This window comes from Sapajus apella, unplaced genomic scaffold, assembly GCF_009761245.1.
Source record: "Sapajus apella isolate SASKATOON/1434 unplaced genomic scaffold, GSC_monkey_1.0 scaffold159, whole genome shotgun sequence".
Classification (NCBI taxonomy): Eukaryota; Metazoa; Chordata; class Mammalia; order Primates; family Cebidae; genus Sapajus; species Sapajus apella.
The window spans coordinates 1,778,847-1,795,544 of NW_022437099.1; the positions used below are offsets into that span (position 1 = coordinate 1,778,847).

The 16,698-nt window shown below is 42.0% G+C and overlaps 1 protein-coding gene and 1 pseudogene across 3 annotated transcripts in view; both read right to left on the reverse strand.

The window, feature by feature from the left end:
- The window catches only part of PMS2 (PMS1 homolog 2, mismatch repair system component), a 45,278-nt gene extending 28,608 nt beyond the window's left edge, over nt 1–16,670 (reverse strand). Inside the window, exons 1-8 of one of the 2 annotated variants that reach the window (XM_032266497.1) lie at nt 16,460–16,670; nt 12,933–13,072; nt 10,169–10,255; nt 9,883–9,985; nt 8,367–8,550; nt 4,780–4,947; nt 3,613–3,710; nt 1,809–1,908 (exon numbers count right to left, since the gene is read on the reverse strand). In XM_032266497.1, coding sequence (XP_032122388.1) covers nt 1,809–1,908; nt 3,613–3,710; nt 4,780–4,947; nt 8,367–8,550; nt 9,883–9,985; nt 10,169–10,255; nt 12,933–13,072; nt 16,460–16,482 — 903 coding nt within the window. In that variant the 5' untranslated portion in view covers nt 16,483–16,670. The remainder of the gene's footprint in view (nt 1–1,808; nt 1,909–3,612; nt 3,711–4,779; nt 4,948–8,366; nt 8,551–9,882; nt 9,986–10,168; nt 10,256–12,932; nt 13,073–16,459) is intronic. The other variant, XM_032266499.1, reaches the window with a different exon arrangement.
- On the reverse strand, nt 11,451–12,634 carry LOC116541962 (annotated as a pseudogene). The gene has a single exon (XR_004265019.1). The product of XR_004265019.1 is annotated as a cofilin-1 pseudogene (transcript).
- Nucleotides 16,671–16,698: the final 28 nt, after the last annotated feature.

Sequence of the window (16,698 nt, forward strand, 5' to 3'; positions counted from 1 at the left end):
CAATCAAGATAAAGAATATATCCATCACCAAAAGTTTCTTCACACCCCTCAAAGTGATATTTCTAATCATGGATTCCTAAAACTAAATCTTTTTCCAACCTAAAGTCACTCTACAGGAAATTTTAGTGAAATGCAGGCACAGCTTAAAGGTTCATAAAACACATTCAATGTACATAGAAACATATTTATGACATATGTCATTAGAAATAAACCAAAATATCACATTGTTATAATTAATAATTATTAATCACAATATAGGCTACAAAATCTAGAAATTGAACCACATCTGGCAGATTACAAGTGAACTCTAAACTCTTATTGAAAAACAGAAAATAGGCCGGGCATGGTGGCTCACACCTGTAATCCCAGCACTTTGGGAGGCTAAGGCGAGTGGATCACGAGGTCAAGAGTTTAGACCAGCCTGGCCAACATAGTGAAACCCTGTCTCTACTAAAAATACAAAAATTAGCTGGGCATGGTGGTTCGCGCCTGTAGTCCCAGCTACTCAGGAGGCTGAGACAGGAGAATCACTTGAACCTGGGAGGCAGAGGTTGCAGTGAGCCAAGATCACGCCACTACACTCCAGCCTGGGTGACAGAGTAAGACTCCATCTCAGAAAAAAAAAAAAAGAAAACCAGAAAATACTACTGAGGTATAATGTTGTGCTGCTAAGCTGCAAACTCGAAAAACCCATGTAACCAAATCAAAATGATCAGTTTAAATTTGAGGCAGAAGTAATCCAACCCCTCTCTTTCCTAGGAAAGTAGAAAGAAGAAAGAGAATATACAGAAACCCATAGAAAATATAGAAACCATGTAATCAGTCTATACTGAAAGATGACACAGAATGTTATAAAATGTTTAATTTATTCAAATAACTATAGTTTTTATAATAATAAATATACTGGTAATTAATATGTGTTTATATATTTATGTATATATAAAAACAACACATATAATGTATATATACACATAAGAACACACATATATGAAATTTTAAAAAGTGTACACAGATAAATGCTCCTTGCCTTATGATAGGGTTATGTGCTGATAAACCCATAAACTGAAAATATTTTATGTCAAAAATGCATTTGTGATAACCTAAGCTACTGAATGTCCTATCTTAGCCTTGCCTCAGAATACTTATATTAGTCTATAGGTAGGCAAAATAAAACACCTATTTTATAATAAAATGTTGAATATCTTCTGTAATTTATTGAATACTATACTGAAAAACAATGGTTACGCAGGTACTTAAAGTACAGTATCTATTGCACGAATAACTTGCACAATATGGTAAAGTAGTAGAAAAATCTTTTTTTTCTTTTTTTTTTTTTTTGAGACAGAGTCTCGCTCTGTAACCCAGAGAGTTGGAGTGCAATGTTGACTCACAGTAACCTCCACCTGCCAGGTACAAGCGATCCTCCTGCCTCAACCTCCCAATAGCTGGGATTACAGGCGTAAGCCACCACAACTGGCTTTTTTTTTTTTTTTTTGTAGAGACAGAATTTCATCATGTTGGCCGGCTAGTCTTGAGTTTCCGGTCTCAAGCAATCCACTCGCCTCAACCTCCCAAAGTGCTGGGATTACAGGCATGAGCTACTGCGCCCAGCCAGAAAAATCTTCAGTTGAAACCACTTAAGCTGGGGACCAGCTGTAGTAGACTTCTGTAAATGCCCAAAATAAGATAATGTGACAGCCACGTTGCTCAAAGTCCCAAATTCCATGTAAACTGCCTATATCAGAAAAAAAAGTTGTCAATGAAAAGTCAAAGGCATAAAGAATCAAAGAATACAAACTTTTAAATACCTTTGCTGGGTCACAAGGCCGCCGATTGATAAAGAAAAACTGTCGGTCTGTTGAACTCCTTCCAACTCCATGTGCACATTGTGAAATGAAACCTGAGATGCTTTTCAATAGTAATACGGTAAGGGCAGAATTCCAGAGTGAAAAGAATTAGAAATACAATCACATGGCACATTCTTAAAGTGAAACGACAATAAAACACCAGGTGACATGCTGATAAGTATCACTATTGCAGTTCATGGGTACCTATGCTCCAAATCTTTATGCATCATCAAAGAACGAGACCTTCTGTAACGCTCTAGAGCTCCTACAGTCAACCAATGCACCACACGTGATGCAGTGGGTCCAAAACTGATGTGTTGCAGCTCTCTTATCACCTTCCTGATAAATCCTTGGCCTCCGTAAGAGGAGTGGGTCTCATTCAAATGCATTCTCAGAACCCCGATACTGCCAACCCGGTTTATCAGTAAAGTCTAACCACCTGTGCTCAGGATTTTGCCCATACTCCCTCCCCTTTCAAAATCTCCTGGATAGCAAACTTATATCTCATGTCTTGGTAAAGTGCTTGTTTCACATGAGATCCACCCCAGGGATACTGGCATTTCCAGAAGAACACCACCTTCACATAAAGACATAAAGCTCCATGTTTACAATTTCAGCCATAAGCCAAAAGCAAGTGGTGGAAGAATAAGAAATATAGATCTAAAAACAAACAAACAAACAAAAAACAAAGAGATCTTAGGCTGGGCACAGTGGTTCATCCCTGTAATCCCAGCACTTGGGGAAGCTGAGGCAGGCAGATCACCTGAGGTAAGGAGTTCGAGATCAGCCTGGGCAACATGAGGTAAAACCTCATCTCCACTAAAAATACAAAAAAAAAATTAGCCACGTATGGTGTGCACACTTGTAATCTCAGCTACTCTGAAGGCTGAGGCAGGAGAATTGCTTGAACCCAAGAGGCAGAGGTTGCAGTGAACCAACATCACATGCCACTGCACTCTAGCCTGGGCAACAGAGTGAGATATTGTCTCAAAATAAAGAAAAGAAAGAAGAAATACAGATCTTAACAGGACCAATCCTATTTATGGAAGTGTCTATTTTCTTATACTAAAGTAATCATGCTGAACTGCCTTCACTAGATGCCAGAAAAGTCAAAATCATTTAAAATTATAAAACAATTTAAAAGCTAGTCTAACTAAACAGAACCTTAAAGACGACTAACTCAACAGGAAACCACCTGAAATGTACCAGTTACCCAGAACACGGTGAATTAAGTAACTGAATCCTTTGCATAAATCATCTTTCTTAGCAATAGCACTGCTCACAGTTTTATAAAAGACATAAACAATTACTAGCCCTGGACAAGCATGATGGCTCACGTCTATAATCCCAGCACTTTGGGACACCAAGGTGAGCAGGTCATCTGAGGCCAGGAGTTCGAGACCAGCCTGGCCAACATGGTGAAACCCCATCTCTACTAAAAATACAAAATTAGCCAGGCGTGATGGTGCATGCCTGTAATCCCAGCTACTCAGGGACTGAGGCAGGAGAAATGCTTGAACTGGGGAGGCAGAGGTTGCAGTGAGCCAAGATTGTGCCATTGCACTCCAGCCCAGGCAACAGAGCAAGGCTCCATCTCTTTAAAAAAAAAAAAAAAAAAAAAAAGAAAAAAAAAAGAACCCCAGAACCTAAAGTACAATAAAAAAGAAAAAGAAAAACAATTACCCCTAAAATCACTATCTTAAAAAAAATAAAACTCTCAAGATAAAACGTTCAATTGTAATTCTCTTACCAGCAATCTACTTACTAAAACAGATTATGCAGAGCATCCGAACAGCTCAAACCATACTCTTCACACACGGAGTCACTAGGGGGCAGCTGAACAAAAGGAATGAGACTTTGCAACTAAAAAGAAAAAAAAAAATTCACAGTTACCTCCTATAAAGACAGGCTGAACTTAACTTGTTTTCCTTCCTAGTCAAGCTACCCACCTTACAAGTGCAAAAAAATTCAAGGAATCCTTTTTTGGTTTTGATTTTTGAGACAGGGTCTCTCTCTCTCTTGCCCAGGCTGGAGTGCAGCGGCTCAATCACAGCTCACTGCAGTGTCAAACTCCTGGGTTCAAGCAATCCTCCTGCCTCAGCCTCCCGAGTGAGTAGCTGGGACTACAGGTGCACACCACCATACCTAGCTAATGCTTTTAATTTTTATTTTTGTAGAGATGGGGTCTCTTGCCTTGTTATACAGGCTGGTCTTAAATTCCAGGGCTCAAGTAATTCTCCCACCTCAAAATTGTTGGCCCAGTGGTTCAAACACGTAATCCCAGCAGTCTTCTCCCAAAGTACTGGGTGTACATGCATGAGCCATCAGGACACCACTTTTGATTTTATGACATGAGAAAGATGAAATAAGTACCTACTTATTCATAACCCACACATTGCCCACAATAATTTATATTTTTTTCAGAGAGAGAGTGAAAAGACGCAATATATGACTGTCTCTGGAAGAATGAAAAACTTTCAGCTTTCAAACATTAATTTTTGTGATAGGTACTTTAAAAAATGATTCTTAGTCTAGGTGCAATGGGTCATGCCTATAATCCCAGCATTTTGGGAGGCCGAGGCAGGTGGATCACTTGAGGTGAGGAGTTCGAGACCAGCCTGGCCAACATGGTAAAACCCCGTCTCTACTAAAAATACAAAAAATTAGGTGGGCCTGGTGGCATGTGCCTGTAATCCCAGCTACTCAGGAGGCTGAGGCAGGAGAATCACTTCAAACTGGGAGGCAGAGTTTGCAGTGAGCCGAGATGGCGCCCCTACACTCCAGCCTGGTCAACAGAGCAAGACTCCATCTCAAAAAAAAAAAAAAAAAATCAATTCTTAAATTTTATTCTCCATTCTACTGGAAAGGACAATGGAAACCCACCCTAATCACTAGAGCAGTAAGAGGTGTTTAAGTAACTGGCCACCACTACCTGCTTATGCCCAAACACAGAGCCGATATTTTCCTTTATGCTGGGGCTTCCACCTGTGCATACCACAGGCTGCCGTTTTCCTTGTCCAAGCTGATTGGTGCAACTGACACGGATGCCTGCTGAAATTATACAGTATGCATGTAAGACCTGGACCATTTTGGCATACTCCTGTTTAAAAAACATAAACACAATATTCTACATTACTTTCATATTACAGGAATTACACAGCTCAAGTTATAACAATCCAAAGCAAGGTTCTCACATCATCTCACAAATGAAGAGAAGTACTGTTGACAGAATGATCTGCAAAGAGGTATCTTCCTAGATTCTATGGAAAGCAATGCAGAGCTTTTGCCACCTGGTCTCAATCCTCTAACTTGCCAACGTGCTATGCGTCCTGGTAAAACAACTGAAAAATATAGCCTGTAATCCCAGCCACTCAGGAGGCTGAGGGCAGGAGAACTGCTTGAGACCCGGGTTCAAGACCAGCCTGGGCAACACAGCAAGACCCTGTCTCTACAAAAAATTCAAAAAAAACTAGCCAGGCATGGAGGTGCCTGCCTGTAGTCACAGCTACTCAGGAGGCTGAGGTAGGAGGATTGCCTGAGCCCAGGAGTTTGAGGCTGCAGTGAGTCATGATCACATCACTGGGCTCCAGCTTGGGTGACAGAGAAAGGCCCTATCTCTAAAAATGAAAATTAAAAAACTGAAACATACATTCTGTTTGACTTTATAATCTCTCCTTTTGAATTGTGTCTTTGTATAATAGAAAGACTGGCACAAGCATTTTGGTGTACAGAGATACAAAAATGTTCACTGAATCAATCTCTATGAAAAATCAGAAACAACCTAAACAAGCATCATCAAGGAGTTAATTAACTATGGTATACCCATATTGCAGCAGAATGACAAAAAATAAGGCAATATGCACTGACTGAAAAAGACAATCACAATATGCTAAGTAGAAGTCAGTTACAGGACCAGGAATGATGGTTCACGGCTATAATCCTAGCACTTTGGGAGGCTGAAGTGGGAGGGTGGCTTGAGCCCGGGAGTTTGAGGCCAGCCTAGGGAACACAGAAGGACCCATTTCTACAGAAAAATACAAAAATTGGCTGGGCATGGTAGCATGGGCTTGGAGTCGCCGCTACTTGGGAGGCTGAGGTGGGAGGATCCACTGAGCTTGGGAGATCAAGGCTGCAGTAAGCTGAGATTGTGCCAGTACATTCCAGCCTGGGTGAAAAAGCAAGACCCTATCTCAATTAAAACAAACAAAACAAAACAAAAAACAAAAAACAGCTGGGCGCAGTGGCTCATGCCTGTAATCCTAGCATTTTGGGAGGCCAAAGTGAGCAGATCACCTGAGGTTGGGAGTTCGAGACCAGCCTGACCATCATAATGAAACCCTGTCTCTACTAAAAATACAAAATTAGCTGGGCATGGTGGCGCATGCCTGTAATCCCAGCTACTCAGGAGGCTGAGGCAGAAGAATCACTTGAAACAGGGAAGTAGAGGTTGCAGCCTGGGCAACAAGAGCAAAACTCTGACTCAAAAAAAATAAAAATTTAAATTAAAAAATTTTTTTTCAACCACATACAATTCTGTATTACTTGCCTGCTGTACATTCTATATTACTTGTTTTCATTATATTAATTAATGAATTTATCTTGAAAATTATTCCAACAGTTATAAACACATGAATTTAAAAGGAGTCTGAACAGATATACAAACTGTAAATGATGGTTATCTCTGACAAAAAGAAGTTCTACATTCCTATATTTTGCTAAGGCACTAATTTTTTTTTATTATAAGATGCAAAAAAAGGTAAGTTCTCTCTATTTTAAAAATTAAAATTTTTGAAAAAATGTAACAAAGTAAAAATTAGCAGCCAGGCGCAGTGGCTCATGCCTGTAATCCCACCACTTTGGGAGGCTGAGGCAGGCGGATCACTTAAGGTCAGGGGTTTAAGACCAGCCTGGCCAACATCGGGAAACACCCGTCTCTACTAAAAATACAAAAATTAGCTGGGTGAGGTGGCAGGCACCTGTAATCCCAGCTACTTGGAGGGCTGAGGCAGGAGAATCACTTGAACCTGGGAGGCATAGATTGCAGTGAGCCAAGATTGCACCACTGCACTCCAGCCTGAAGGACAGAGTGAGAAGTCTCCGTTTAAAAAAAAAAGTTAAAATTAGCACCAATTGCTTTACAAGTAAAAAAAGTTTTAAGCGGCATATGTTTAGGTAACACTTCAGATTATAAAAAATACACGCACAAAATGAAAAAGCAAAAAGAAGGCAGCAAAAAAGTGCATGAGGTCTCACATCCAAGGATAACCGCTGAGAACATGAAAGTGTTGACTCTTCCAGCCTTCATACTATACACATTTAGGCCTGTTGTTTTGTTTTTATAAAACCGTAATCATACAATACAGTTTTTTTTTATAATTGTTTTTTAATATGCTTTTTAAAGATAACAATTATACATTTAGCTGTTTCATTTGCATTCAAATTCATAAGGGTTACAATTACTCATTTCTCAGAAAATCAAGACAAATATTCTTATTAAAATAGAAGTATGTAAGGCCAGGCGCACTGGCTCACACCTGTAATCCTAGCACTTTGGGAGGCTGAGGTGGGCAGATAACCTGAGGTCAGCAGTTCAAGACCAGCCTGGCCAGCCCAGACAACATGGGGAAACCTCATCTCTACTGAAAATACAAAAATTAGCCAGGTGTGGTGGTGCATACCTGTAATCCCAACTACTTGGGAGGCTGAGGCAGGAGGATCGCCTGAATCTGGGAGACAGTGAAAAGAGATCATGCCACTGCACTCCATCCTGGGGGACAAAGAGAGATTCTGTCTCTAAAAAATATAAAATAAATAAATATATATGTATATATATATTTTTCCAGACAGGGTACCACTCTGTTTCCCAGTCTGGAGTGCAGAGGTGACATCATAGTCCACTGCAGCCTTGAGTTCCTGGGCTCATGTGATCCTCCCACTTCAGCTTCCCAAGTAGCTGGAACTACAGGTACATGCCACCATGCCCAGTAAAATTTTTAATTTTTTTTTGTTTTTTTGAGACAAAGCCTTGCTCTGTCACCAGGCTGGAGTATGGTGGCATGATCTCTGCTCACTGCAACCTCTCCCTCCTGGGTTCAAGCAATTCCCTGCCTCAGCCTCTTGAGTAGCTGGGACTACAGGCACAGGGCACCAAGCCTGGCTAATTTTTTTATATTTTTGTAGAGACAGGGTTTTACAACATTGGCCAGGATGGTCTTGAACTCCTGACCTCACGATCCACCTGCCTCGGCCTTCCAATGTGCTGGGATACAGGTGTGAGACACCGCGCCAGGCCTTTTAAAAATTTTTCATAGAGACAGGGACTCACTGTGTTGCCCAGGCTTAATCAAAAAGGAAAAACGTAAATCATCCTAAAATTAAGTCTTTAATGGAAAGACGAAAATAAAGCATTTTTCAATAAATTATGAGAAGAGAATCAACTGAAGAATAAACATCTTTAGTAAATCTTTTTCTCATGTATTGTAACCAATACTCTTGAAAACCAGGATTAATTTACTGTACCTTCTTAATATTCCTTTGAAATTCCTTATGGCGCACAGGTAATGTATAAAATAACTGCTGCACGCTGACTGTGGTCCCTCTGGGGCGGGGATAGGGGGTTTTCTGGATAATTTTCCCATTGTGATCAAACACCAGTCGAGTCCCAACCTTCACTGATGTATGGCAGGTAGAAATGGTGACATCACTGTGAGAGAATACCAGGGACGGTGGGTTCAGTTAGAGACCCATGATGCTGGACACTGACTACTCTTTTCTTCACTTGCTTTTCTCTCAAAACTTTCTTTAAAAGCTGATGATCCTCGAGGTGGGTGGATCACCTGAGGTCAGGAGTTCGAGACCATCCTGGCCAACATGGTAAAACCCCATCTCTACTAAAAATACAAAAATTAGCCGGGCGTGGTGGCACAAATCTGTAATCCCAGCTACTCAGGAGGCAGAGGCAGGAGAATTGCTTGAACTTGGAACTCGGGGGGTGGGTGGGAATTGCAGTGAGCTGGAATTGTGCCATTGCACTCCAGCCTAGGCAACAGACCAAGACTCCATCTCACAAAAATAAGGAAAGAAAAATAAAAAAGCTGATGATCTCTCTGAGATAATCAAGATCTAAACAGCTGTGGAGTCATCATAAAACCTAAGGTTTGGCATCCAAAAGACAGTGAGACGGAGAGAGCTAAACATGCTTTGTTTTGATAAAAGTTTTGATTTCATTTTTCAGCTTGAACTGCAAAACAATAAATGATCTCAAGATTTATTTACTCACAAATAGAGATTTCTGTTTTGTTACTACTCTTGGAACAAAATTTTTAAAAAGAATCCAAAAGATATTATAATTAAAATGTATATGTAGGGCAGTGTGTGGTGGTTCATGCCTGTAATCCCATCCGTTTGGGAGGCCGAGGTAGGCAGATCACTTGAGGCCAGGAGTTCAAGATCAGCCTAGCCAACAAGGCAAAACCCCGTCTCTATTAAAAATACAAAAATTAGCCAGGCGTGGCGGCGCACACCTATAGTCTCAGCTCCTCAGGAGGCTGAGGCACAAGAACCACTTGAACCTGGGAAGCAGAGACTGCAGTAAGATGAGACTGTGCCACTGCACTCCAGCCTGGGAGGCAGAGTAAGACTCTGTCAAAAAAAGATATATATATATATATGTAATTATTTACAAAAATTTAGAATCTATGATATAATTATATAGTGCTTTGGTGAAATGTTTCCCTAAAAGTTGATAATGAAAACCAATGTAACTATCATTTATTATCTGTATGTTATGCTAAAATTGAGAAGTTACTGTTTTAATAAGGGAAAAAAAAATTTTTACAATACTATTTGCTTCATTTCATTCATTTATTGCTGACATTTCAGAAGTATTATGACTTAGATCGGCAGTGAGACAAAACAGAATTCAGAAGTTAGAAGCTGAGACACTGAGACAGAACTGTAAACAGTAATGATTCGAATTACTTTTCAGAGAGGTTTTTTTAAAGGGTCAAGTGAATGGATAAAAATATTGCATCACCTCAGTGCACAAAGTGAGCTCAGAGCTTCCCCCCGAAAGCCAAAAGTTTCAACCTGAGTTAGGTCAGCAAAGTCCTGAATCTTCGATGTGTAATGTTTCAGAGCTGAAAGACAATATAAAGTAAGGACCATGGTATCTCAAGTGCTATAGCAATGAATATACATGCTATCTACCACAGTAACTGGCTTTAAAAAACTGTTTTTGCGTTTCCCAAGACAGTGCTACTAAAAATGCTGAGACATCTGGCCCAATTATTTTATAATAGGATTAGAAAAAGTCAACTTACTTAAGCCTTCGAAGTTTTCTTCTTCTACCCCACATCCATTGTCTGAAACTTCAATGAGATCCAGTCCATAGTCCTTAAGCTTTAGATCTGAAAAGTTTAAAATATTTACATATTTCTTCAAGATTGACTCACGCTAAAAGTTTTTATACTGATATAATAACATACAGTGCTTTTAACTTACTTTTTATTTTTGAGATGGGGTCTTGCTCTGTCACCAGGCTGGAGTGCAGTGGCACAATCTCAGCTTACTGCAACCTCCAACTCCCAGGTTCAAGCAATTCCCATGCCCCAGCCTCCCAAGTAGCTGGGACTACAGGCATGTACCTCCACTAATTTTTTTTTTTTTTTTTTTTTTTTTAGTAGAGACGGTATTTCAGCATGTTGGCCAAGATGTTCTCAATCTCCTGACCTCATGATCCACCCACCTCAGCCTCCCAAAGTGCTGGGATTACAGGCATGAACCACTGCACCTGGCCCATGTAATGCAAATTTAAGAGTTGTAACGATAGCTGTAGTTAAACATACTAGTGTCATTTTGTATATTTCATTTTTTTTTTTTTAAAGCCCTTTCTGGTTATTTCCTAGCCCAGACTAAATAGTTCAGCTTTTTCTTTCTTTCCTCTTTTTTCTCCCCACTGGGGCTAATCAAGTGAAGCAGTTGCAATGGAGAAGGAACAAAAAAATCTGTAACTGGTTGTGATCAATTAGTTGTAAACACCATCACATTTGGACCAGAATTTTCTTTTGAAAGAAATAATGTTAATATAGCCATTAAAGAGAACAGGTTCTAGAGTCAGATTTCCTGGATCCTATTTGATTAGCTTTATCATCTCAAAAAAAAAAGAAAGACAATTTCCTGTCCCTTAATTTCCTCATTTGTAAAATAGAGATAATGATCATTTCTAGCTCATAGTTACTCTGCAGATTAATGAGTTTTTGTTTTTTATTTTATTATTTTCTTTTTATTTATTTATTTTTAAAATGTAGTCTCACTCTGTCACCCAGGCTGGAGTGCAGTGGCATGATCTTGGCTCACTGCAATCTCCAACTCCCAGGTTCAAGCGATTCTCCTGCCTCAGCCTCCTGAATAGTTGAGATTACAGGCATGCACCACCATGCCTGGCTAATTTTTGTATTTTTCGTAGAGACATGGTTTCACCATGTTGGTTAGGCCAGTCTCAAATTCCTGACCTCAGATGGTCAGCCCATCTCGGCCTCCCAACGTGCTGGGATTCCAGACATGAGCCACCACTCCAGGCCTATTTTATTTTATTATTTATTTATTTTTTTATTGCCTTTTTTTTTTTTTTTTTTTTTATCAAAGGTCCCTTAGTGGTCCTGCTTCCATGAGTAGCAGTGACCAGGGGAAAAGGGAGAGAAACCAGCTGGCACAGGGAGGGGTCATCTCCACAACATTCCATTTATACACAGGACTAAACAGACAAGCACAGAGTCACTATTGCGGTTAGAAGTTGGCAGCATGGGAAGAGGGAGGAACAAGTGGGGATGGGGGATGTTGTTAAAAAAAAATACAGGCTCCCCCTACAACTGGGGGACCTGAGGGGAACTTGGTCTGCTTCAGCCCAAGAAGAATCAGAAGATCAAAAGCAGTTTGGGAAGGCCAGAACCGTCAGGGATGGAGGGAGGAGGAAAATCCAGGGGGTGTGGGGTCTGTTTGGCAACTGGGGTGAAGGGATTGCCCTCCCCCTGCTGGGATCCCCCCAGCCCCTCCGGTCTGGCAGAAAGGGGGCAGCCTGCAACCCCCAAGGGCAGGTATGGGGCTGCCAGATGTTCCAGGCAGAGGGCCAGAAGGGGCTCACAAAGCTTGCCCTCCAGGGAGATGACGGCACTGCCCCCCAGCTTCTCTGCCAGGGTGCAGCAGTCCTTGACCTCCTAGTAGCATTTTGCTTGCAATTCATGCTTGATCCCCATCAGCTTTTTGAGGGCATCCTTGGAGGTAGCATAGATCATTTTGCTCTTAAGGGGCGCAGACTCAGGAGCCCAGAAGATAAAACACCAGGTCTTCCTTCTTGGTCTCGTAGGTTGCATCATAAAGGGCGCCGCAGCAGTCCTTATCTGGCAGCATCTTGACAAAGGTGGCGTAGCGGTCGTCAACAGTTTGGCCCACATCGCCCACCAGGATCTCCTTGCCCTCCTCCAGGATGATGTTCTTCTTGTCCTCACTCAGGCAGAAGAGCACAGCCTTCTTGCGCTTCTTCACCTCCTCCGGTGTTGAAGACTTACGCACCTTCATGTCATTGAACACCTTGATGACACCATCAGAGACAGCCACACCAGAGGTCACGTTTCCGGAAGTGAAAAGGAGAGGGCACGGAAAGCCACAGAAGAAGAGAGCGCTGCAACCGCTGCAGGGACCTGACTCTATTTTTTAGTAGCGACGAGGTCTCACTATATTGGCCAGGTTGATCTTGAACTCTTGGCCTCAAGCAATCCTCCCACCTCGGCCTCTCAAAGGGCAAGTATTACAGGTGTGAGACACCATGCCCAGCTATTCTTCAGCTTAAATGAGATATTTCTGCGTAATTCTTAGCAAAACACCTGCCTGGCACACCATAAGAACACAATAAAAGCTGTTATTATTAGTACCTAGCTAAGTACTAGGCACATAATGGGTGCTAACTTTAACTTAAATATAATAATTTATTACTACATCAATACTTGTCTTCTTTCAATAACAAATGTTTCTTGAATACAACAACACATGCTGATTATTTCTTGTGGCTGAAAACTCTCCCAAACTTACCAATATTAGTGGCACCAGCATCCAGACTGTTTTCTACTAACTCCTTCACTGCAGTACTTAGACTCAGTACCACTTGCCCAGAGCAAATCTGGTGAACTGACTTCCGATCGATAGGTCTGATGGCCTTAGCAGGTTCTGTGCTAAAGAAATCAGTTACAAGAAACAAAGCAAGTATTCAGCTATATATTTTCATCCTGATTTTAACTGTGGGAACTGACTCAACACTGTAAATAGTTTATGGGTCAAATCTATTCATTTATTATATTAACAAATGCATTTAGTTATTCATTATTTGTTTATTTTGAGACGGAGACTCACTCTGTCACCCAGGCTGCAGTGCAGTGGTGTGATCTTGGCTCACCACAACCTCCCTCACCTGGGTTCAAGCAATTCTCCTGCCTCAGCCTCCTGAGTATCTGGGATTACAGGAACCTGCCACCTCGCCCAGCTCATTTGTGTAGTTTTTAGTAGAAATGAGGTTTCACCATCTTAGCCAGGCTGGTCTTGAACCCCTGACCTTGTGATCCACCCACCTCAGCCTCCCAAAGTGCTGGCATTACAGGCATGAGCCACCAGGCCTGACCAACAAATACATTTATTATATCCAGAAATAGAAACATTGTTTTACAGTCCTTAAACATGTACCCAAAATAATTCTGGAGAGACACTTGGAATTCAACAGATACTTACTATCTAATTATACTAGGATCCACAAGGAGAAAATACACATTGTATCCCTCAAATTACCAAAATCTTTGGCAACAATGGTGTCTTCTTTCTTGAAAAGTGAAAGCATGACCAGGTGTGGTGTCACATGCCTGTAATCCCAGCACTTTGGGAGGCTGAGGTGGGTGGATCATTTGAGGTCAGGAGTTCGAGACCAGCCTTGCCAACTTGGGTAAACACCATCTCTACTAAAACTATAAAAAATCAGCCAGGCGTGGTGGTAGATGCCTGTAATCCCAGCTACTACAGAGGCTGAGGCAGGAGAATTGCTTTAACCTGGGAGGCCAAGATTACAGCGAGCCAAAATTGCACGTCGCACTCCAGCCTGGGCGACCAGCAAAACTCCACCAAAAAAAAAAAAAAAAAAAAAGTGAAAGCAACATTTCCACATAATTCGAAAAACCAAGAGTATGCTGAGAGTGTGCTGGGAAATACACAATGTCTGAGTCAAAATCATCTCAGAAATTGCATACCAGTTATGTAACTATTCCTATACATATTCCTGTGTAGTTGTCTTTGTTACCCCACTCCAAATTCAAGCTGCCAGCTGCTGTTTTAGCAAAGACCCTCAAAGTTCTTGCCATACTAGCTTTAAGAGTTTTACAACGGTTTTATCTCCCCTTACTCCCTGCTCCAATCCATCCTCTTACCACCAGAGCTATTTTTGAAATCACAAATCTGGTCAAATAAATTTTCTGCTTAAAAATTTACTAGTGCCCCACTTCCTACTATATGAAATTTAAAATCTACTCATCACTGGGCCTAAAACTAATCTCTCTAATCCTTTCCCTTCGTCAAGTCCCCTACATTATTTTTTTTTTTTTTTTTTTTTGAGACGGAGTTTTGCTCTTGTTACCCAGGCTGGAGTGCAATGGCGCGATCTCGTCTCACTGCAACCTCCGCCTCCTGGGTTCAGGCAATTCTCCTGCCTCAGCCTCCTGAGTAGCTGGGATTACAGGCACGCGCCACCATGCCCAGCTAATTTTTTGTAGTTTTAGTAGAGACGGGGTTTCACCATGTTGACCAGGATGGTCTCGATCTCTTGACCTCGTGATCCACCCGCCTCAGCCTCCCAAAGTACTGGGATTACAGGCGTGAGCCACCGCGCCCGGCCACATTATTTTTTTTATTACTTTTTTTTTTTTTTTTTTGAGACAGAGTTTCACTCTTGTTGCCCAGGCCAGAGTGCAGTGGCACAATCTCTGCTCACTGCAACCTCCGCCTCCCAGGTTCAAGCGATTCTCCTGCCTCAGCCTCCCAAGTAGCTGGGATTACAGGTGCCCACCATGACACACAGCTAATTTTTGTATTTTTAGTAGAGATGGGGTTTCACCATGCTGAACAGGCTGGTCTCGAACTCCTGACCTCAGGTGATCCGCCCACCTCAGCCTCCCAAAGTGTTGGGATTATAGGCATGTGCCACCACACCTGGTCATGCTTTCACTTTTCAAGAAAGAAAACACCATTGTTGCCAAAGATTTTGGTAATTTGTAATTTGAGGGATACAATAAAAAATGTAGGTGCCATCCCCTACATTTTTAGACAGTGACTGTTTCCTGAACATCATAAGTGCTTTTAGATGCCAGTGTATAAGCAGGGCTCTCTAAACTGCTCTCTTCTTCCTCCTCTGCCCAACCAATGCCTGCTCATCCAAAGAATGTATCCCATGTGTTCATTAACTTAGCAATTTCCAGTAAACAGTTTAATTGATAACTTGATAAGAGAAAGCAGGAAACCTCCATGAAAGAAAAATCACTGGGTATTTCCTCCAGCATCGAACACATCATAGACCTTCAATAAACCCTTGTGAAATAAACAAACCTCTTTATTCTTCATTCTACCTTTCTAAGAATCTCACCTAAGTTTGTCTACCATGTGAAACTGCAGATGACCTCACAGAAAATGGAAAACATCTCTAAAAATAAGTTTATTTGGCAACACACCACAGGCTACAGGTCTGCTTCTGATATTTATTCTGAGGAGGGAATGCATTTAGATACAGACACCCATTTATTTAAATGTCTCAAAACATTTAAATGTAGTTACATAAATATATCTAATATATTTAAATACAGAGAGCAAATTCGTGTTTACAAATCTGACATGGAATCCAACTGTGTTAGCCAAGATTCGGTGCAGCTCACCAGCCAGAAATCACATACCCTAACAGGCACTGCATTTTTTAAAACTGCGCGGCTATGCAAATTAGGATGTGTCTGGACGCTGCACCTCCCCCAAAATAACCTCAATTAAAAAAAAAAAAAAAAACAACAAAAAGGCCAGGCATGGTGCATCACGCCTGTAATTCCAGAACTTTGATAGGTCGAGGCGGGCGGATCACTTGAGCTCAGGAGTTGGAGACCAGCCTGGGCAACATTGCGAGATCCCCGTCTCTACAAATAATAATAATAATGATCATAAAATTAAATAAAATAATATAAAAATAAAAGGGGAGAGAAAATAGGAAGAAAGGAAATGCAGTCTATGGGGATTTCACTATCCAGCTCCAAGTCCACGGCCCTCTGATGAGAAGTGGACAGGGCCTGCGTGGGACAGGCGGAACCCAACTCCTCACGGGGCAGAATCTTTTGCCCGCAGCCCAGAACCTGGAGGAGTTCGCCGGGTCTCAAGGCGTACCCAAAGGGCGCCGGGTGGCGGGGGCACTAAGGACGTCGCTCCAGGGCCTCCACACGGCGGCCTCGCCACGCGCCTCGGCCATGTTCCCCCTATTTCCAGGGAGGCTGGAACGCCGTGGGTCTCAAGGAGGGCGCGCACGAGGGGAGACCGCGAGCCCCGCTCACCTCGAGGCCTCAGCTCGCTCCATGGATGCAACAACCGATCCGCCTCAGGGACTGGGAACGTTCCCTTGAAGGCTCCCACAGGCGCCCCGCCTCCTGGCCTCCCATTGGCTGCTTTCGACGTTGTGCTCCACCCTTTCCGGGCGGGGCAGCAAACTACTTCCCGTCTCTCCTTCTCGTCTATAGGCTTTGTCAAAGGTCGAGTACGTGGCGTCAAAGAGCCTGGGCCAATCAGAGCACCC